At 45.4% G+C, this 23,855-nt stretch overlaps 1 protein-coding gene across 3 annotated transcripts in view; it reads left to right on the plus strand.

The window, feature by feature from the left end:
* The window catches only part of VWA8 (von Willebrand factor A domain containing 8), a 686,916-nt gene that overhangs the window by 30,272 nt on the left and 632,789 nt on the right, over positions 1-23,855 (plus strand). For all 3 annotated transcript variants that reach the window (XM_073614208.1, XM_073614207.1, XM_073614209.1), the window contains exon 3: positions 13,361-13,438. In XM_073614208.1, coding sequence (XP_073470309.1) covers positions 13,361-13,438 — 78 coding nt within the window. The remainder of the gene's footprint in view (positions 1-13,360; positions 13,439-23,855) is intronic.

The raw sequence follows: 23,855 nt of genomic DNA on the forward strand, positions 1-23,855 counted from the left end.
TAGGATTTTATCCTGGTTGATTAATAATGCTTAGACAATAAATCACTCAGTCAACAGTTTTTGGCATATGTATAATTTTTACTAATCTTTCTAATCTACAACATACAATATACTATATGCCTAAGCTAATTACAATGTAATATATCACTAAAATATATTATCTTATGTCATCAGTTACTTCTTAACGATATTATTTATATTTTTGGTATCTGCACACAGTAAACGGAGACAGCAACTTTATGCTGAGGGCATTCTGGTGTGGTGCTCACTGAACAGTTTCATTGTTGCAGGGTGTTCTATCGAGAAATGCCCTCCGTCGAAAAATGCCTCCGATGGGTCTGCGCATGAGCAGTACGCAACGTCACTCCAGGTGTGACCTGAACATGGTGCATGCGTAGATCGTCGGAGGCGGCATCCGACGATCTGCTAAGCACTGAGGGAGAATGTAATTGTCAGATTCTGCCTCGCTGTTGCGAGGTGGTTTGTGGGTTTTAACTCGCCCTTAGACACAGCCAAAACCTGCCGTTTAACACACTCAAGCCACCGTGCAGCAAACAAAAAACATGCCGTTCAATATAGCCAAAACCTGCCCCGCAACAGTGAGGCAGAATCTGACAATTTAATAAATTAATTAGGAAGGTCTGCGCTTAGGAAGTGTGTGAAGGTTGCAGCCTCTCCAACCAACCCCCCCCCCCCCCCCACCCGTAAGAGGGCTCTAGAATATAGAAAGAAAGAAGATGTGAAGAGGCGCTACCTATATGTCAAATAGTGCTCTACCAAATCACTCTATAGTGGCTAAGTATTAAAAGACACAGTGTTAATGTGAAATAAATTATAACAAACAGTTTCCATAAAGGTGATAGTGTAATAGTTATCACACCTCACCTACCCCAGTAGGTGAGTACTAAAACCTTCTACAGTACCTGACCGCGAGATTGTGTTTTCAGCGCGATCCCATCGCGCTGGTTCTTGGGGTCTCGGCGACAGGGTACTGTGCATGTCGCGCTGGCTCGCTGATCGGGAAAGGAAAATTTTTTTTTTTTTTCCTTTCGTGATGAGTGACAGGCAGTGCTGTCAGCTGTCTGGTATGAATCATGAGGGGAAACGCCCCGCCAAATTTTAAATGAAAAAAACGGCATGGGTTCCCCCTCGGGCATACCAGGCCCTTAGGTCTGGTATGGATTGTAAGGGGAACCCCCTATGCTGAAAAATCGGCGTGGTGGTCCCCCCAAATCCATACCAGACCCTTTTCTGAGCACGCAGCCCGGCCGGTCAGGAAAGGGGGTGGGGACGAGCGAGCGCCCCCCTCCTGAACCGTACCAGGCCGCATGCCCTCAACATGGGGGGGTGGGTGATTTGGGGGAGGGGGGCACCCTGCGGGCCCCCCCACCCCAAAGCACCTTGTCCCCATGTTGATGAGGACAAGGGCCTCTTCCTGACAAACCTGGCCGTTGGTTGTCGAGGTCTGTGGGCGGGGGGCTTATTGGAATTCGGGAGCCCCCTTTCATAAGGGGGCCCCCAGATCCGGCCCCCCACCCTATGTGAATAAGTATGGTGTACATGGTACCCCTACCCATTCACCTAGGAAAAAAAAAGTGTCAATTAAAAAAAACACACTACACAGGTTTTAAAAGTAATTTATTAGGCGGCTCCAGGGGTCTTCTTCCCAGCATGCGCAGGGACTCTCGGGTCACGCCCCCTTATGACGCTAGGGTCCCTGCCCATTCTGGGACTGTGACGTCACAAGGGGGCGGGGTCACCGCCTATATAAAAGGCCGCGCAGCTCGCACACAGCATTCCAGCAGGAGAAAGCGTTGTGTCAACATCTCTGGAAGAGAAGAGGGGACAGGACAGAGCAGAAGATAGCGGAGGAGCCCGGTAGAAGGAAGAAGGCACCGGAGAAGAACCAGAGAGCGCGGAGACGACACTGGAGAGAGGGAGAAGAGGCCTGAGAGACCCCTGAAGTTGGCAGAAGACCCCCGAAGTCGGCAGAAGACTCCGGAGCTGCCTAATAAATTACACAGAGTGTAGTGTGTTTATTTATTTTTTTTATTGCCTTTTTTTTTCCTAGGTGAATGGGTAGGGGTACCATGTACCCCGTACTCATTCACATAGGGTGGGGGGCCGGGATCTGGGGGCCCCCTTATGAAAAGGCGCTCCCGGATTCCGATAAGCCCCCCCACCCGCAGACCCTGACAACCAACAGCCAGGGTTGTCGGGAAGAGGCCCTTGTCCTCATCAACATGGGGACAAGGTGCTTTGGGTGGGGAGGCCTGCAGGGCGCCCCCCTCCCCAAAGCACCCACCCCCCCATGTTGAGGGCATGTGGCCTGGTACGGTTCAGGAGGGGGGGGTGCTCGCTCCTCCCCACCCCCCTTCCTGACTGGCCGGGCTGGAGGGGGGGGTGCTCGCTCCTCCCCACCCCCTTTCCTGACTGGCCGGGCTGCGTGCTCGGATAAGGGTCTGGTATGGATTTGGGGGGACCACCACGCCGATTTTTTGGCGTAGGGGTTCCCCTTACAATCCATACCAGACCTAAGGGCCTGGTATACCCCTGAGGGAGAACTCACGCCGTTTTTTTCATTTAAGATTTGGCGCAGCGTTCCTAATCATGATTCATACCAGACAGCTGTCAGCAATGCCTGTCGCTCATCGCGAAAGGAAAAAAAAGTTTTCCTTTCCCGATCAGCGAGCCAGTTTGGCGCTGGCTCCCGCAATGGGGCTCGCAGGTGTCAAATCTCGCCGATAAATGCTGCGAGATTGACACAATATCGCGGTCACCTACTGTAGGTGTGGACACCAATCCTACACAGGAGAAGTTGGCACCAAAAATGTATTGGCTTACAAATTAGTGTATAAAACATCCGTACATGAATATCATGATAGTATAGTGATCCTTTGCTTGTAACAGTGCATATAGTGTCCAAACCCAAAATACAGGATGTGAATGAACCCAAAAACCATGCAGTTCATGCAGCATAATGCCTAGTCCCATAGGGGCAGCACTTGCCCCTATAAAGCATAGGCAACTGAGCTGTAGGTGGACAGCGTGCACTCTGGTTGCGTTCCACCCACTCGCTCAGCTTCCTGGAAGTCACGTGATGTGCGTAGTCTGTGATGTGCGTAGTACGTCTGATGAAACGCGTACGGCGTTTTTTAATTTGCCAAAATGAATTTTATTTTCAGAAATGAGAGCGATAAAAGCTGAAAAAAGACACAAGCTTGAAAATGATTGTTATTGCAAATAACATATGTACAATAGCTTAGTGAATTGAGCCTAGTGCCTGTTACCAGGATGAGGGCATACTATAGACGGGGTAGCAGTTGTCACAGCTCATTTATTCTATTCTCAACACTAGAGTTAGCCATCACATAAAACCCATAAGGATACATGGTGGACAAACCTACATCACTTTGCACTTTTAAAATTAAAGCTGAAATCTAGTCACCTGTAAAAATTACCCTTACTTTGGGCCCCACCTATGCTGAAAGGTTTAAATGCTCATTTTGTCCAGGGGGGATTAGAATAAGCCGTCATTTTTACCCTGTACCCCATTCCCTTGGTCGACGACACTCTCTTTCCAATGTGGGTGGGCCCTTGACATCCTTATGTACAAATAAGGATTTCAGGACTTCTGGTCCTTCATTGTACATGATGACTTCGGAAAGCCTGCAGCTGGAAGAACGATGAAGAGGAGTGGTTTTGGGGGACCAGTCATGCAGCTAGGAAGAAGCTTGCAGGAGAAAAGAATAAGTTAAAGCGGCTCTTCAGTCATTTTTTTTTTCAACTTTGCATCTATTAAACTTTCTGCCCTTGTTGTTTTAACTTTGGATAGTAAAACATTTTTTTCTGCCAGTAAATCCCTAATACAGCCCACTTCCTGTTTCTTGTGTGGTAAAAGAAACTAGTCTCATGGCATCATTCACAGCTCTCACTCTTGTGAGAGTTTGCCAACAAGGGGGGAGGGATGAGTCATAGGAGGGCCAATGAGAGCCACAGAGCTAGAGGAGCCTGGATGAGGGCAGAGATAACAGGAGACTGCAGAAATCCATGTGTATTCATCCACAGAGGAGAAATGTGAAGGCAAGCAGTGGTGTGTGCGTGTGTCTGTGTAAATCCAGGAAGTGAACAGGCAGCAGCTTCAGCTGCCCACAGTTCAAATGACTGCAGCCAGACTCAGTGGCGGGAGATTTCTGCAGCATATATGTCAAGTACAGAATCACAGTATATATAAAATAATATTCAACATGGTTGGAGGGAAGCTTCAGGATGGCAAAGATGGTTTTATTACAAATTATGTGAGCAGACTGCAGTTGCTCTTCAACCATTTGCTGCCCGCCATATAGGGTTATAACCCCTGTCAGTTTTTGCCATCTGTGTCCCATAGGGGAGAATTCCCTTCCTGTCCCATAGGCAAAACAGGAAATGAGAGGTTATCCCTCCAAAGTAAGGAAATCCCAGGTTGTCATCAGGGTCACCAGAACTTGTGTCCCTATTTGGAAGATTTCCCCTGTATTACTGTCCTAGTGTCAACCCAAAATTTAAGATTGTCTTTTTTACTTTTGATGATAGCAATAAACAGGACAAATGGTGAGAGTGAATCTCCCTAATGCGGACATAGACAGCAATAAAAACGAATAAAATAAAAAAGACAGGTGTTCTAATCATAGTTATATAATAGGTAAGTGTCAGTTAAGGGTACTCACCGAGACCGAGATGCTGAGAGCGGTAACTTCTTGCGACTAAGCGCACTCCACTCCTGGAGATGGTACAGGGGGTGAAGGGCACAAAGAGGCATGAGTCACCAGCAGGCTGGGCAGGTCTTGCGTGAAGGTCACCGGCAGGGAGAGAGCTGTGCAGGACTGGAAGATGCTGAAGCTCAGGAAGGAGGATAAACAGCTGATCCAACAACAGGCCGGGGATCAAACACCGTTGGTTAGTAAGAGTCTCTAGATAGGCAAAACAGTCTAGTGCAAGGACTGTCAGCAGGTCTGTCAGCAGGCTGATGACTAGTACTGAAGATTGATAGCAAAAAGTCCGTAGGCAGGCAGAGGGTCAAACACAGGTGACTGGAAGCAAAGTCTGTGAGCAAGCCAGGGGTCGAGCACTGAAGACAATAGCAAAGTCCAGGAGCAGGCTGAGGGTCAATCACTGGAGACGGGAAGCAATATCTGTAGACAGGCCAAGGGTCAAACACAGTAAGCAAGTGGAGAAGTCCGAGAGGCAAGCCGGGGGTCAGATGCAGGTAGAGATCAGAGCAGGTCAAGGTCAATCCGGGTCTTAACAGGTAATCAAGAATCAGGATACAAAGCAGGAACACACGGGGAGCTGAAAGACAAACCAGCAATCTGGCCATGGCACAGAGTGGCTTTTATAGGCCAGTGGGAGGCTCATGTTGTGCATGCTATTGCGTACGCACGTTCGCCGTTACGCTGAATCGCGCACGTGCATTAGCCGTTTAGCTGAATTGCGCACACGCATTAGCCGTTTCCCTGTAATGTGCCCAGGGATGCGCCAGAGTGCCGCTCTACCGCGCATGTGTGAAGGAAGGCAGCGATATTGGCGAGACTGGTACTTGCCTCTTTCCTGACAGTGCCCCCCCCCCCGATGGGCGGCCTCTGGACGCCCAATCTGGTCAGTAAGCCCGGGTGTTTCTTGTGGAAGGCTTGAATTAAGCATGGAGCGTGTAAATTACTTGGAGGTTCCCAAGAATTATCCTCAGGGGGGTAGCCCTTCCATTTAATCAAGTACTGGAGCTGCTTGCCCTTCTTCCTGCAGTCAATTATAGCTTCTACCTCAAACTCATTCCCGCCATTGATTTTAACCGGAGGAGGAGGTGGTCTTTTTTTTTCCTGAAAAAGGGCTAGGAATCACCGGTTTCAGTAGGGATGCGTGAAACACAGGATGTATCCTATAGGAACTGGGTAAGGCTAATTCAAAAGCCACAGGGTTCACAATTCTTTTGATTTTGAAAGGGCCGATGAATTTCGGTCCTAATTTCCGAGAAGGACAAGGTAGCCTTAGGTTGATGGCGGACAGCCAGACTTCATCCCCTACCTTGAAGGCTGGATTTTCCTTTCTTCCCTTGTCATAGTGTCTTTTGTAACTGTCCTGGGCCTTCTGCATGGTTTCCTGATTTTTTTTTTTGGAAATTTGACTGGATGGAAGTTATGCGGTCTTGCACAGCTGGAACTGATATTTCAGGGAAGGTATTAGGAAGAGAGGAGGGATGAAACCCGAAGTTGGACCAGAAAGGCGTTTGGTTAGTAGCGGAGTGGATGGAATTATTATAAGCAAACTCCGCATAGGGCAGGTGAGTGGACCAATCATCATCCTGGGAGCCGGAACAGAAGCAACGAAGATATTGTTCTAACGTTTGATTTGTCCTCTCCGTTTGGCCATTACTTTGAGGATGGTAAGCTGAAGACAGACTGACTTTAATTCCCAGTGCTTTGCAAAGCTCCCTCCAAAACTTAGAGGTGAATTGAACACCTCTATCGGAGACAATATTATTGGGTACCTCGTGAAGCCTTACTACTTCCTTGATGAACATATTGGCTGTATCCAGGGCAGAAGACGTGCCCACCATGGGGAGAAAGTGTGCCATCTTAGAGAGGCGGTCAATGACAAAAATGGTAGAGAAGCCTTCAGAGGGTGGTAATTCAACAATAAAGTCCATAGACACTTCCTTCCATGGTCATTCCGGGATGGGCAGAGGTTTCAGTAGACCCCAAGACTTGGCATTTGGCCCCTTGTTTCGCTGACAGGAGATACAGGAGGAGATGTAATCCTTGCAGTCCCGTCTCCAACCAGGCCACCAAAAGGAAAGAGAGACTAGTTCAGTGGTCTTTAGAGCTCCGAAATGACCTGCCAGTTTGTGATCATGAAAAGTCTCCAGGATCAGAGGTCTTACCTCAAGCGGGACAAAAATTTTATTCTGGGCCCAAAGTAAGTCATCCCGTTTCTTCAAAAAGGGCACCTCTGGCTCAGTACAGTGTGTAGAAGCTTGTTTAATGGTGGTTCTGAGGTCAGACTGGGTGATGAGGCAAAAATTTTGCGGGGAAAGGATGGTGCTAGGTTCTGTTATTTGAGGGGATTCTGGGAGAGTGCGTCCACTTTCCCGTTCAAGGAACCAGGTCTGTAAGAAATGTGAAAATTGAATCTAGAGAAGAAGAGTGCCCACCGGGCTTGTCGGGGAAAATCATTATAGAATGGGACGCACCCTCCAACAGATATCTCCATTCCTCCAAGGCGAACTTGATGGCTAATAACTCACGGTCTCCAACATTGTAATTTCTTTCAGGAGGGCTTAGTTTCCGTGAAGCAAAGGCTACTGGATGAAGGAGGGACTTGGGACCCCGTCTCTGAGACAGAATAGCACCTGTAGCCGCCTCTGAAGCGTCTACTTCCAATATGAAGGGTAGTGCGGGGTCTGGATGCTGCAGGATAGGTGCAGAAGTAAACAGGGCCTTCAACTCCTCAAAAGCCTCTTGAGCTTCCTGGGACCACCGAAAATGATTTTGTTGACAGGTCAGCTGGGTAATGGGCGAGACAATGGAAGAAACATTTTTAATAAGTCTTCGATAAAAATTAGCGAAGCCAATGAACCGCTGGACACCTTTTTTATCTGCAGGGGCCGGCCATTTTTGAATTGCTTTAACCTTTTCCGGGTCCATTGCGACCCCATCGGTGGAAATAATGAATCCTAGAAATTGAACAACAGTTTTTTCAAATTCACATTTCTCTGCTTTAAGGTAAAGTCCATGTTTTCTGAGGATAGTAAGAACTTTCTTTACATGAGTCTGGTGTAGTTCAATGGTAGCAGAGAAAATAAGGATGTCATCTAGGTACACAATTACGAAATTATCAAGGTACTCTCGAAAAATGTCATTTACCAAGTATTGAAAGGTGGCCGGGGCATTGCATAACCCAAATGGCATCACCAAGTACTCAAAATGTCCGAATCTGGATCTGAAGGCGGTCTTCCACCCGTCACCAGCACGAATCCGGATGAGGTTGTATGCACCATTTAAGTCTAATTTGGAAAAAATTTGTGCAGTTCGAAACCGCTGGAACATCTCTGGAATGAGTGGAAGCGGGTATCTGTTCTCCACTGTTATTTTATTGAGTTCCCTGTAATCAACACAGGGTCTTAGAGAACCATCCTTTTTTTCGACAAAAAAGATGCCGGCTCCAGCCGGCGAGGAGGATGGGCGGATGATTCTCATCGATGTAAACCCGGAGGGCTTCCAATTCAGTCTCGGATAGCGGAAATATGCGCCCATAAGGAATTTTCAGAGCCGGGTAAAAGTTCAATAGTCGTAAGACCGGTGAGGTGGGAAAACTCTCGGCTTTTTTCTTGTCAAAAATGTTCCTGAATTCAAGGTATACTGGAGGAACATGTTGAAGGTTGTCGGGTACCGGTTGCACAGTCAAACAGGAAGCTGGAACTGGGTTTAGACCGTGTTGAGAACAGTAATCCGAAATCTCTTTCTTGCTCCAATTAATCTGGGGATCGTGGGCCTGCAGCCAGGGAAGACCCAAGATGATGGGGAACATTGGGGAGCAGATGTCAAAACACAAGAGTTCTTGATGGCCGGAATCTGTGGTGGTGAGGATGGGTCTAGTCTCTTGAGTGATGGGTCCTGAACAAGGTAGAGTCCCATCAGCGAGGTGGACCTGGAGGCTTTGCTTCTTGTTCAAGAGAGGAATGCGTAGTCTTTGTGCTAGAGATGCATCTAGGAAGCAACTGCTAGCCCCCGAATCAATGATGGCCAGAAGCCGGATTCCCTCTTCCGCCACCTGTAAGGAGACAGGAAGGATGACATGAGTTTGAGCAGGACCAGTGACCTGAGAGTTCATGGTAAACTGGGAGCGTGACTTACTCACGGGACAGTTGCGTAGGAAGTGTTCTGAACCCCCACAATATAGGCACAAATTGGCTTGCCGCCTCCGTTGTCTTTCATCTGGAGTGAGAGGAGATCGGACCAGTCCTAATTGCATGGCCTCACTCTCTGGAGCAGGAACAGCAGAAGGAGCTGAGAATGGAGGATAGGCTGAAGAAGGCTTGGGAAGTATCCAGGTAGATCGGGAAGACTGAAAGCGCTCAGAGCGCCGTTCATGCATGTGCCTGTCCAGTTTGATGGTCAATTGGATTAATTCCTCCAGAGTAGTTGGTGTCTCGACCCAAGCCAGCTCATCCTTAAGAGTCTCAGAAAGACCCTGACGGTATTGGTACTTTAGGGCAGCTTCGTTCCATGCTGTATCAGCTGACCATTTTCTGAAGTCTACCGTGTAGTCTTCTACTGGTCTTTTCCCTTGGGAGAGGGTGTGTAGGATGGCTTCAGCTGTGGCGGTGCGCTGGGGGTCGTCATACAATTGAGACATAGATTAAAAGAAAGTGTCCAGTGAGTTCAGTATAGGGCTTCTTTGCACCATAAGGTTATGAGCTCAGGCCTGCGGCTCTTCGGATAATAAGGAGATTACAAATCCTACTTTTACAACTTCTGTAGAAAAAGTTCTGGGTTGGAGGGCCAGTTACAAGGAGCATGCGTTCTTGAAAGCTCTGAATTTCTTCCGGTCGCCAACAAATCGCTCAGGTGTAGGAACCCTGAGTTCAGGGAGGGCCATTACCATGGCAGCTGGAGCAGGCGACCCTGACAGATGCTGGAGACGATCCTCCATTTGGACATAACCCTCCTGCAATTTCTGGACGACTTGTGTGAGGGCTGCAACCTGCTGGCACAGGGCCTCAAGAGGAGAACCCGCTCTGTTGGCCTTTGACATGGCTGGTTTGTTCTGTCAGATAAGGGTACTCACCGAGGCCGAGATGCTGAGAGCGGTAACCTCTTGCGACTAAACGCACTCCACTCCTGGAGATGGTACAGGGGGTGAAGGGCACAAAGAGGCACAAGTCACCAGCAGGCTGGGCAGGTCTTGCATGAAGGTCACCGGCAGGGAGAGAGCTGTGCAGGACTGGAAGATGCTGAAGCTCAGGAAGGAGGATAAACAGCTGATCCAACAACAGGCCCGGGGGTCAAACACCGTTGACTAGTAAGAGTCTCTAGTGCAAGGACTGTCAGCAGGTCTGTCAGCAGGCTGATGACTAGTACTGAAGATTGATAGCAAAAAGTTCGTAGGCAGGCCGAGGGTCAAACACAGGTGACTGGAAGCAAAGTCTGTGAGCAAGCCAGGGGTCGAGCACTGAAGACAATAGCAAAGTCCAGGAGCAGGCTGAGGGTCAATCACAGGAGACGGGAAGCAATATCCGTAGACAGGCCGAGGGTCAAACACAGTAAGCAAGTGGAGAAGTCCGAGAGGCAAGCCAGGGTCAGATGCAGGTAGAGATCAGAGCAGGTCAAGGTCAATCTGGGTCACAACAGGTAATCAAGACTCAGGATACAAAGCAGGAACACACAGGGAGCTGAAAGACAAACCAGCAATCTGGCCATGGCACAGAGTGGCTTTTATAGGCCATTGGGAGGCTCATGTTGTGCGCGCTATTGCATTCGCCTTTACGCTGAATTGCGCACGCGCATTAGCCGTTTCCCTGTAATGTGCCCAGGGATGCGCCAGAGTGCCGCTCTACCGCGCATGTGTGAAGGAAGGCAGCGATATTGGCGAGACTGGTACTTGCCTCTTTCCTGACAGTAAGGTTGAATAAAGACAACAGTCCATCCAGTTCAACCTGTGTTGGTGTGTGTGTTTGTGTAGATAATCATTTCCTATATCCCTGTATAATGTGTTTGCTAAGATGCATGGCCAAGAGTCTTTAAAACTATCAATACTTCCTGCTGACACCACAGATTGTGGTAAAGCATTCCGCATCCTTACCTGCCTGACAGTGAAAACCCCCCTATGCAGCTTATGGTTAAACTGCTTCTCTTCCACTCTTTGTGTGGCCCCGTGTCTTCTTACACTCCCTGGGATCCTGGTGCTAGGATCATCATTAAGATATTTGTATACCGCTATCATATCTCATCTCAAGCGTCTCTTCTCCAGGGAGAATAGATTTATGGGGCCTACATGCGGTCGGACTTTTCGACCGGACTGGTCTGACGGACGCCGACGGACCAAATCCGGCGAACAATCCGATCGTGTGTGGGCTTCACCGGACCTTAAGTGGACCTTTCCAGTCGCAAATCTGACGGACTTTAGATTTGGAACATGCTTCAAATCTTTACGTCGTAACTCCGCCAGACCCAGAAATCCGCTCGTCTGTTTGCTAGTCTGACGGACAAAAACCGACGCTAGGGCAGCTACTGGCTATCAACTTCCTTATTTTAATCTGGTGTACGTCATCACGTACGAATCCGTCGGACTTTGGTGTGATCGTGTGTAGGCAAGTCCGGTCATTAGAAAGTCCGCCAAAAGTGTGTCGAAAGTCTTTCGGACGGGCTGTCGGACTTTTGTAGCTGAAAAGTCCGACCGTGTGTACACGGCATTAGTGCTTGTAGTCGTTCCTCGTAATTGAGGTCCTCCAGTCCCCATAATAATTTTATTGCTTTTCTCTGGACTCTCTCTCTAGCACATCTGTTCTGAGGATTGGTGCCCAGAACTGGATGGAATACGCCAGATGCAGTCAAACAGTTTTATAAAGTGGCAGGATTATCGTTTTATTTCTGGAGTAACTCCCCTTTTTATTGCATGCTAATATTCTGCTGGCTTTGCTTGCTGCAGCTTGGCATTGCATGCTATTGCGCAGTCTATCTTCTACTAGAACCCCCAGATCCTTTTCCATCCTGAAATCCTCCAGGGGTTCTCCCCCTAGTGAGTAACTTGTGTTTATATTTTTAACCCCCAAGTGCATTACCTTACATTTTTCAATGTTAAGCCTCATTTGCCATCTAGTTGCCAACTCCATTACGACTTTTTTGTGCCGTCATCAAACACTGAGATTGAGCTATTTATCCCATCCTCTATATCATTTATAAATAAATTAAACAGAATTTATCCCCAGGACAGAGCCTTGGAATACCCCACTAACCACTCTCAATACATGTTATTTATCACCGCTCTTTAGACATGCCCCTGTAGCCAGTTTTCTATCCAAGAACAAACCCTGTGGTCCATACCCACAAACCTCATTTTGTAGATTCACCGTTTGTGGGGGACTGTATCAAATGCTTTTGCAAATTCCAGATACACCTCATCTAGTGGCCTACCTTTGTTTAGATGGCAGCTTACTTCCTCGTAGAATGTTAACAGGTTGGTTTGGTAAGAGCAACCTTTCGTAAACCCATGCTGATTACTACTAATGATACTGTTTTCATCAGCAAATTCTTGGATGTGGTCCCTTAATATCTCCTCAAATAGTTTACAAACTACAGATGTTAGACTGACAGGCCTGTAGTTTCCAGGAATATATCTCTGCACCTTTTTAAATATTGATGCCACGTGGGCTTTTCGCCAACCAACTGGTACCATTTCTGTCAGTATGGTGTCCATAAAGATTAAGAATAGTGGTCTGGCTATAAACTGACTGAGTTCTTTGAGGACTCTTGGGTGTAAGCTATCCAGTCCTGGAGATTTATTTATGTTAAGCTTTTCTAATTCTTTTTCGGATTCTGGCCTTTGTTAGCCACAAGGGAACATCCTGTGACGTGTTACTGACAATACAGTCGTGGTTGTTATACCCATCCTTCTCCTGTAAGAGGATTGAGGAGAAGAAAACATTAAGTACAGTTGCCTTCTCCTTGTCATCTGTAACCATCTTCCCTTCATCGTCCTTTATGGGGCCTATATGTTCCGACCTTGCCTTTTTACTGTTTTATATATTTTCACTCTATCCAAAACTACTTGTAAAAAGAAAAGTTTTGCCTTTAGTTACACTTTGAGGAAAATTTCCAACTTTCAACGTTGTTGATTAAAATAACAAACAAATCATTTATAACAGAATTAAGCTCTTAGACAGTGGTGTTCAAATTGGTAAATAAAGAGGGCCTCAGGTGCAGCCCCCTGACATGTTCAAAGGCCCGCACAATAGAATTTGTACCCGTTTAAAATAGCGCTTGCATGTTAATATGTGCGTAATGCATACAGACTGGTGTGTGTTGTGCATATGTACTTCTGTGTGCTGCAGTGCATTGCTTTTTCTTTTTTTTTTCTCCCTTTTTTTTTTTTTTTTTTTTTTACAACTTCTATGGAATTCTTAATGCACTGTAGTGTGTTGAGATGCGTTACAGTTTGTTGGAATGTGATGCAGAACAACCTTTTTTATTTCTTCAGCCCATCAATGCGATGCGTCGGTGTGCAAACTGAAGGCATAGGACATAAAAAATTACTTTGTTCTTGTGTTGGGGCTGCATTGGGCATGCTGCTCATATATTCAAAATTGTTTTTTTCTCCTTTTTTTCTTTAGGTGACATTATTAACATTGGAGATGTATCCTATACAATAAAAGATCCGAGAAACCCAGAACTGGTACCTCAGAGTTACAGTAAGTCTCTTTGATTTCACGTCTGTAATAGAAGTATGAAAAGGCAAAATAACAGGTTGATTATATAGCAGGCATTCTATACTTGCCTCTCCAGTGCTCCTCTACTGCCAGAGCTCCTAGAAACACTTTTGCAAGATAACCTTTCTTGCAGGGTTAGGTAAATGCTGAGGGCAATGTCCAGTATTCAAGTATCCCCTGCCATCCCTGATCCCCCAATACTAGGGCTCTGTGGCAAGAAAGTGATGTCAAGGTAAGGACTGGATGCCTGTGCTATTAAGTTTGCATAAGCACCTCATAATTCTGTTTAAAAATTATTAAAAAGGAAGCTTGGGCATTTGACTGTAATAATGAATTGCTTCCTTGGAATTGCTTAAAAAACCCAGTACTGTTCATGAAAAACGTGGCACCTGCCATGTGTATTTGGTTAACCTAAAGGGTAACTTGGTGGAAAAAAATATCAAAGAAAAAAAAATAAAGCATGTAAAATTGCTACACAAGCCATATTGTAACTGAATGTTTATATAAATTACTTTTCCTTTTCAATCTGCAGCAGTGTAATTTTTGGAAAAGTCAATGCAACATGGCAACCTGGAGGCGTGCTGTACACAGCTGGTGTACAGAACGCCTCCAAAAAATGTCATCCTGCTTGTATGATTTTCCCAGAAGCCTGCACTAAGGTAAAAGTCAGATTTTGATCACCTCCTACAAGTTTTGGTGATATACTCCAAGAGTTAATTACTTCTAAAGGACTGCAGCACACAGAAAACGGAAAATTGTATACTCATCTTCTGTATTTTTCCTTTGCTGACGCATCTTCATGGCAGCACACACTGGGTTGTGACTCCGCCCTCACAACCTTACAGGATTGGTTAATTATAAATTTGTAAGAGAGACACCCCGCTTCATTACTTGTATCTATTACCTAAAAAAGAAGGGCGGGATGCTGTGTGCTGCCATGAAGATGTGTCCGGAAAGGAAAATTACGGAAAGGTGAGTATGCAATTTTCCGTTTTTCTGACGCATCATGGTAGCACACACTGGAAAATATCTTGCCAGTCGGGTGGGTGTAAGGAAATAATATTTATTTAACATGTAGCTGAAGAATTGGCTCGGATAAGGGTTCTTACGAATTCTACCGTTGTTAACTGAGCAGAATCTACCCTATAGTGGGACATAAATGTATGTCTGGATGACCAGGTAGCTGCTTTGCATATCATCTCCGGCGAAACCTTGCAGTATGCTGCCCATGAGGTTGCCATTGCCCTAGTTGAATGAGCCTTAATGCCCTCAGGTACTGGAAGTTGTTGAATGGAATATGCTTTCCTGATGGACTTGACTAGCCATGATGTGATTGTGCGTGGTCCTGCCACTTGTGCTTTTCTGGTCCCATGAAGAATTACCAAGAGATTCTCCATCTTCCTAAAGGAGGTTTTAGCTGTCAGATAAGTGGTAATTGCAGATTTTATATCTAAGGCATGAGGTTCACCCTGATCGTTAGAAAAGGTCTGGAGGCTGATGTCCTGGTTGTAATGGATAGATGTTGCCACTTTCGGAATAAAACCGTCTGAAGGCCTTAGTATCACTCTGTCCGGGTACAAAAACAGGTAGGGTTATGTTATCATCAATGCTTGCATTTCTGAGACTCTTTTAGCTGAGCTAATGGCGATGAGGAAGGTTAATTTTAGTGTTAAGTCCCTTAATGATATAGCCTCAGCTGGGTGAAAAGGGGAACTTGAAAGTATATCCAGAACTAGTGAGAGATCCCATGCTGGAAACGTAGGTCTTCTGGGAGGCCTGATCTTTAAGCATGCCTTCAAGAATTGAATCACGAGAGGGTGTAATGCCCATCTGATGTCTGCCAGAAAAGGCAGAAATCTGGACCTTAAGTGTACTTGAGCTTAGACCCTTCTCTAGGCCTTCTTGGAGAAATTCCAAGATCTGCGGGGCTTCTGGCGATAATAAATTCCAATTTCTTTGCTGAGCCACAGATGAAAATCTGTCCCATATTTTCCCGTAGGTGGTGTTAGTGGTACATTTCCTAGCTTGTAGTAGTGTTGATATTATTTCTTGAGAGCAACCTTGTTCTAGAAGCCTATTCCTTTCAACCTCCATGCCATCAAGGGCAGTTTCTTCGGAGCCGGATGAAGTTATTGGCTTTGGAAAAGCAGGTCCGGCATCACAGGAAGAGGTAGTGGGTCTTCCAGACTGAGCTTTAGCAAGGTCGTGAACCAAGGTCTCCTTGGCCAGAAAGGGATTACTGCTATCACCATGGCAGACGACCTCCTGAGCCTGGAGAGAAATATTGCAATTTGCGGCATCAGTAGAAATATGTATCCTAGTTGGAAGTTCCAAGGATGGAGAAGGCAGTCTATTCCTTCTGCCGATGGGTAAGTCGGCCAAATCGATATCCAGAATTCCCCAAGTCTCGGTCAGGAGAGAGAATGCTTGGTGGCTCAGAGACCATTCGTTGTTTAACAGGAACTCCCTGCTTAAACAGTCGGCCAACAGGTTCTGTGCAATTGGGACATACACGGCTCTCAGATCGGTTAGATATGTTTGGGCCCATTACAAGCTAGGGCGAACTTCCTCTAGTGTGCGGCTCCTGGTACCTCCCTGCCTCTGGATGTAAGCCACCGCCACTTTGTTGTCCATCTTTATTAAGACATTCTTCCCCTTTAAGGATGGGCCAAAGGCTAGGAGAGCCTGAAAAGCTGCTCTGAGCTCTAGTATATTCGATACAATGCCCTGAGCCTGGAACTGCCACTGTCCTTGAGATGCTTGATCTTGGTAGTGAGCTCCCCATCGCTCCCGGCTGGTGTCCGATGTGATCACTTCCGGCTCTGGGGGGACTATAGGCCTGTGTCTCCTGAGGTTGCATGTATGCGTCAACCACCATACTAACTGCTTCACCCTCTTGTCGTTGGGAATCGTCTGAAGCATTGATGCTCCATCCCACTGCATCAGAAATTCATTTTGCAGCATTCTCATGTGCCATTGAGCCCACTGGATCATTGGGAGAGTGGCGGACATGGAGCCCAGGATGCTTATATAAACTCTGGCTGGCAGAAACGTTGCTGACATTAATGTCTTCATCTTTTGAATTAGAGGAATTATCTTCTCTTGAGGAAGCTGCACTTTGTTAGTCTTGGTATTCAGTTCTGCCCCTAAAAAGATCATATTTTGTGTGTGCTCAAGGTTGCTCTTCTCCCAATTAATTTAACCAGCCGATGCTCTGGAGAGTCTTGACCAGTACTCTTTGATGATCAAGTAAAGTTTCCCAGCTGTCCGCTAGCAGCAGAATGTCATCTAGATAATGGTGTACATTTAATCCTTTTTTCCTTAGAAATACGATTACAGGTAGAAGAACTTTGGTAAAGGTTCTGGGAGCAGAAGATATGCCGAATGGTAGGCACTGAAACCCGAAGTGTTGGTGGTTGACTGAGAAATGAAGAAACTTTTGAAAGGCAGGATGTATAGGAACGTGTAGGTAGGCATATCTACGGACAGCATCCAATCTTCTAAATGTATTGCCAGCAGTATTGACTGGAGGCTTTCCATCTTGAAGGCTTTGATTTTGATCCTCTTGTTGAGATTTTTTAGATCTAACACTGGGCGCAGATCCCCTGTTTTCTTCTTTACTAGAAATAATGGGGAATACAATTCTCTTCCCTTCTGAAATGTTGGAACTTCCAGGATGACTCCCTTTTTTATTTTAACTCCATTACATACTTGAGTAGTATTCTCCTTTTGTCTGGTGACGATGGGAGTCTGGTTGTCTGAAAATGGTTTCTGGGCAATTTGCCAATGAACTAACATTTGTGACCGAACTCTATCGTAGAAAGTGTCCAGGTATCTTCGATGTTTTCCGTCCAAACCTGTATGAACTCTTTTTTTAAATCTGGCTCACAGTTGCACAGAATGGACGTGCGCATCTTCAAAATGACTTCTGCTGCTCCCCAGTCGGGGTGGCCTTAGATTTGTGCACTCTCTCAGAAAAGATGGCTGTTTATTCCTCCAGTTTCTTTTAAACTCTCTTCCTGGTCTATATGCCTTCGCCTCTCTGTACATTTCCGGAAGGTTGCGTCTATAAGATGGCTCCTTCTGTGCACAGCTTTGGTCTTCTGTCGGAGGGGATCAAGCCTGATTTGCCTCCTGTCACTTTTGAAATGTCCGAATCCAGTTTGGATTCAAATAGGTTAGATCCATCATATGGAATTTTGCACCAATTAGTCTTTGATGCCCGAGCAATGTCTGCTACCCATGGCTTTAGCCATAAGGCTCTCCTTGCCTTAACTGAGGCTAACATTGCTCGGGCAGAGGATCTGATGATATCTACTGAAGCCTGCCAGTTTCAGCTCTTGAAGGGAAGTGATGATCTTCTCCTGGTCGGCCCCCTCGCAAAGAGATTTCTCTATATTTGTGGTCCATCCAGATATGGCCCTACCAACCGCCACTGTGGTAACTGCTGGTCTACATGCACCGCCTGCCGTGGAGTATGATCTCTTCAAATCTAAATCGATTTTCCGATCAAGCACGTTTCGGAAGTGTAACGGAACGTCCCACACTCCACTTGAGTGCTTCCGTCAGTATACCACTTCCTTGTAGTCTGGATACAGATATCAGATATTCCAAATGCTTCCAAGCACAAAACAAGGCGAGACTTGCTTCACTGCTAACATGGACTATTTTTTTATATAGAATCAAAATTACAAGACTTTATATGTTGTTGGAACCTCCTCTAACAATACAACTGTAACCTAATTAACATGAGCTAGTTTACTAAATCATAGTTACATAGTAGGTGAGGTTGAAAAAAAGACACAAGTCTTATCTAATAGTTTCTTGAAGCTATCAATGCTCCCCGCTGAGACCACCGCCTGTGGAAGGGAATTCCACATCCTTGCCGCTCTTACAGTAAAGAACCCTCTACGTAGTTTAAGGTTAAACCTCTTTTCTTCTAATTTTAATGAGTGGCCACGAGTCTTGTTAAACTCTCTTCTGCGAAAAAGTTTTATCCCTATTGTGGGGTCACCAGTACGGTATTTGTATATTGAAATCATATTCCCTCCCAAGCGTCTCTTCTCCAGAGAGAATAAGTTCAGTGCTCGCAACCTTTCCTCATAACTAAGATCCTCCAGACCCTTTATTAGCTTTGTTGCCCTTCTTTGTACTCGCTCCATTTCCAGTACATCCTTCCTGAGGACTGGTGCCCAGAACTGGACAGCATACGCCAGGTGCAGCTGGACCAGAGCCTTGTAGAGTGGGAGAATTATCGTTTTATCTCTGGAGTTGATCCCCTTTTTAATGCATGCCAATATTCTGTTTGCTTTGTTAGCAGCAGCTTGGCATTGCATGCCATTGCTGAGCCTATCATCTACTAGGACCCCCAGGTCCTTTTCCATCCTAGATTCCCCCAGAGGTTCTCTCCCCAGTGTATAGATTGCATTCATATTTTTCCCACCCAAATGCATTATTTTACATTTTTCTACATTGAACCTCATTTGTCATGTAGTCGCCCACCCCATTAATTTGTTCAGGTCTTTTTGCAAGGTTTCCACATCCTGCGGAGAAGTTATTGCAATGCTTAGCTTAGTATCGTCTGCAAATACAGAGATTGAACTGTTTATCCCATCCTCCAAATCGTTTATGAACAAATTAAATAGGATTGGTCCCAGCACAGAACCCTGTGGAACCCCACTACCCACCCCACCATTCTGAGTACTCCCCATTTATCACCACCCTCTGAACTCGCCCTTGTAGCCAGTTTTCAATCCATGTACTCACCCTATGGTCCATGCCAACGGACCTTATTTTGTACAGTAAACGTTTATGGGGAACTGTGTCAAATGCTTTTGCAAAATCCAGATACACCACGTCTACGGGCCTTCCTTTATCTAGATGGCAACTCACCTCCTCATAGAAGGTTAATAGATTGGTTTGGCAAGAACGATCCTTCATGAATCCATGCTGATTACTGCTAATGATACCGTTCTTATTACTAAAATCTTGTATATAGTCCCTTATCATCCCCTCCAAGAGTTTATATACTATTGATGTTAGGCTAATTGGTCTGTAATTCCCAGGGATGTATTTCGGGCCCTTTTTAAATGTTGGTGCTACATTGGCTTTTCTCCAATCAGCTGGTACCATTCCAGTCAGTAGACTATCTGTAAAAATTAGGAACAACGGCCTGGCAATCACTTGACTGAGTTCCCTAAGTACCCTCGGATGCAAGCCATCTGGTCCCGGTGATTTATTAATGTTAAGTTTCTCAAGTCTAATTTTAATTCTGTCCTCTGTTAACCATGGAGGTGCTTCCTGTGTTATGTCATGAGGATAAACACTGCAGTTTTGGTTACTGAAGCCCCTCGATTCACTCGTGAAGACTGAGGAGAAGAACAAATTCAATACCTTTTGTCTGGGTGAAAATCATTTACCCAGACTAGGTGACTATTCAACACACATTACCATAAACATCAACACAGGGTTAATTAGAACAAACAACAATGTGTGGAATACCCTTAGAACCTGTGGTAAGCCAGACTAGACTGTTCGTCTCCTAGCCAATCCTGGAGGCTAATGTGATCAGCTCATTCAATTAACAGGTTGAGTTCACAATCAAACAAACCAATAATAGTCTCTACATACATCCTGGGAGATATTGTGGACAAATATTACTGTCCCATTTTAAGTAGTCCAAGATATATTTTCTCACTCACCCTGTGCCAGGATAGCACAGGGTGACTTAGACATAAGAGGTGTATGGGGAGCTGAAACAAGGGCATCCCCTACTTTCCAAGGGATTCTGAGTTCCACGGGCCCTCCCGTCACAGGAAGGTTACCGCATCTTTGATTGGTAAGGTAACATGTCTCACAAGTCGCATTAAAGATGCATCAATGACTGGTGCGTAAACTGGAGGGTATAAACTGGGTTCCTTTTAAGGGATACAATTTCGCTAGCCTGTTATTAAGCCTGGATCTTTTATCTGATCTTTCCCACTGATCTTTATTGAGATCCTCCAATTCCTCAATGAAAGGAAAGGATTCCAGTTCTTAAAGTTTTTGGGAAGTATTTTCAGACCTTTCGGGGTATTTCCTTAGTCTCTTCCCAACCTATGGCCTCCTTCACTTTAGCAAAAGGTTCGACTAGGGTAAAGTCGAATCCTGCTGACACCTCCTGGATCCTCATTTTCTGATGATGACTCTGGATCTACAGTCTGAAGAGGGGCTGCAGATGATGTGCTTGGAGCCACCCTGTCTGTTTCAGGCGCTGAAGTTTCAGGGAAAGATTCCCGCACTGACTCTCTGATGAGATCTGTTACCTCTTTGGCGTCTGACTCTTTCTCTTTTGTTGCTTCATTGAAGCATGTGCGACAAGCCAATTTCTCTGGCAAAGCTAGAGCGCCACAAACCCAGCAAGCGTTTGCTGCAGGACAGGTGTGATAACTCCTAGTGCGATGGGATGAAGGTGACCTCCCTTTGACGTGAGTGGCTATGACTTAAGTGGCAATGACATGATGAGGATCTCGATTGGCTTCTCCTAGATCTTCTATGGCTTGAGGCATAGCTTGATTGATCTTTACGTCTGGAGTTTGCGGGTCTTGACCTGGTAGGGCTGCCCAGAAATTGCAGTGTTAGTGGTCATGGTCTCTTTTTTTCTCTCTTCAATACTTACCTAAAAATGGAGGACAACCTCTTACCTTATATGCTGTGGGTGGTCTGCTTGAGCGGTGGCCTCCATGATCTATGAAACAAGGGATTAGAACCTGCAATAGAGTAGTAAGAAAAAAAAATACCCCATTAGATGAGATTAGAAAATACCAGTATATACAAAGGGAGGAAAAGGAAGGAGCAAGATACCCAATAGGAAAAGCAGTAAGATGTCAGACTCCTGTGCAGCAGAATCGTCCATAAACCAGCCAGCGTTATACTGACAGGAGAACTGAGCCTTTTAAATTCGCCGTTGCGGTGGAAGTGAGGTCATCACGCATGCGCAGAAGCAGTCTGGCGGTGCTTGTGCCATCTTGGAAATAGGCACAGAAGACTACTGGCTGGCTCTGATCTGGTTGACTGTGGGACTACAAGGCCCAGAATGGCCACGAAAAAGGAAAAGAAAAGAGGTAATTGAACACCCTGTGTGGGAAACAAAAGATAGGAGGCAACTGCAAAGTATGAAGCTTCTTTAACGCTTGTAAAATGCCAGAACATGTAACAGCCCCGGAGACCACCAGATTGGGGTTCTCTGCATGCAATAGCTCCTTTAGAAGACTGTACAGGAGACTTCCATCCAGGAGAGGCTTAACCTGGCTGGGGCGAATGCGGTAAGAAGTGCGATATTCATCTAATCTCGTCCAGTGAGGATAAGAAAATAGAATGAAGCGTGGTGTCTATCTTACAAATTTATAGTTAACCAATCCTGTCTGTTAACTTGCTGCACATTTTCACTGGCAAGTTGTACACTTGCAGAACATTTGAAGCACAAGTTCCAGTTGACACTTTTCCAATTTATAGAAAATTTACACCATTTAATTGGGTTGCAATCAAAAGATAGGCAGGCTATGATGTGTCCAACATTCTCATTCTCATTACATCTGTGGGATAGATTAGCGAAGCCCTTATGGTTTTAAGTCACCGCATAGTCCCATGGCTCCCTTAGTCTGCAACCCATCATTCACTCCAGGTCTCAATGCCCACACCTTTGCCTGGTGGACCAACAAGAGTTTGATGCGTATTTTCGACCTTTGAGATCACAGAGGGTTCTTATCTAAAGACACCCTATGAGACAAATACCAACTTTCAAACTCAGATTTTTTTCATTATGTTCAAATTGTGTATTTTTTGAAATCCTTACAATGTACATCTGATATTACCACTTCTGCCTCGATGGAGTATTTGTGTAGGTCCTTTGATAAGCACACTGGCCACATCTCTAAAATCTAGAATGTACTGACTTCCAAGTCAGAAAAACTGTTTTGTATGACGAAGTGGAAACAAGACATAAACGAAAAGTAGGAAATGGATGAATAGTTCACATTGTCACATTGTGCGTCAAAATCGTACATAAATACCTCATTGATTGAAGCAAACTATAAGGTATTGATGAGATGGTACATGGTTCCGACAAGAAAAGCCACATTTGTCACAGGGGGATCTTCCTCTTGTTTTTAAGGGTGTGGGTTGGAAGGCACAGTATTACATATATGGTGGTCTTGTCCCAAAGTGAAACGCTTCTGGATCCGTATCTACAATTTCATTTACTCACTTACACAGGTGAATCTACTCAAATCACCACAGCAAGCTCTCATGGGACGACCAGTTGAAGGAACACCAAGACAGGCAGGGAAAAATCATAGCCTTTATTTTTATGGCAGCTAGGATAGCAATAGCTAAGTCATGGAGAACACCCACGATCCCCTTCGACTTGGTGAAAAACAAGTTGTTGTGGATTATGGTAAACAAACGCTTTGGCGATTCTATTAGACAAACGAGCTAGGTTTGAAAAGATCTGGGAACCCTGGATTAAATACTTGTCTGACCCCTTGTGAGCTGTCAGGGTTCAGATAAGCTCATACTATGGGTTCAGATAAGCTCATACTCCCTGCACTGTCAGGGAGATTGACATTCTAAAATATGTTACAATGAGTATATCATTAAAGGGAAGGTTATAATACTCTGTCCAAATGTTGCATTTAGTGTCAGTATTTCTAGATCACACTGATCCCATGATAAATAGGATAGAGGATACTGGCCTCACAGTTATGTTACCATGGTCTTTCTCCTCCTTCCTCCCATTGAGTGTGTGGGAGCGACGGGGAAACCTTAATATACTTATAGTCACCTCCAGGGTGCAGAAATGTTGTTTTGTTGTATAATTTTCCCTTTTGTTTTTTTTCTCTATCCCTGATATGGGAAATGTTCTCTGTATCTGTACTGCGATACAGATTTATGATATGTTGTTCAATTTTTTAACTTTCTAATTTTGTCCTGTAAACTTCTTCAATAAAAATCATTGAAACAAGATTTCCCTCTTATCTTTTTCTAGGGACAAACCAAAATGTTGTTTTTTCTCTGTTTACTTTCAAGGATAATGGTAAACAGGACAAAGCGAGAAGATGAACCTCCTTAAGGCTGGGTTCACATCACAGCACAGAGTGGCTTACAGCAGGGGTCTGGTGTGTCCCTGTTCACCGTTTCAGGTCTGATTTCAGCCTGAATTTTTGTGTGAATTCGGACCTGAAATGTACCAGAAGATGCACAGGACTCCTGTGCAATTCACAGCAGAGCCGCTCCCGAAGATGTGTGAACCGGCTCCATTTGAGAGCCAGACACAATCTCCTGACATGCAAATTGCAGGGAAACCCACATCCAATTCGCAATAGTGTGAACCCAGCCTAAAGGATAAGTTCACCTTTTGACA

This window comes from Aquarana catesbeiana, linkage group LG02 (genome assembly GCF_042186555.1).
Source record: "Aquarana catesbeiana isolate 2022-GZ linkage group LG02, ASM4218655v1, whole genome shotgun sequence".
NCBI classification, from domain to species: domain Eukaryota; kingdom Metazoa; phylum Chordata; class Amphibia; order Anura; family Ranidae; genus Aquarana; species Aquarana catesbeiana.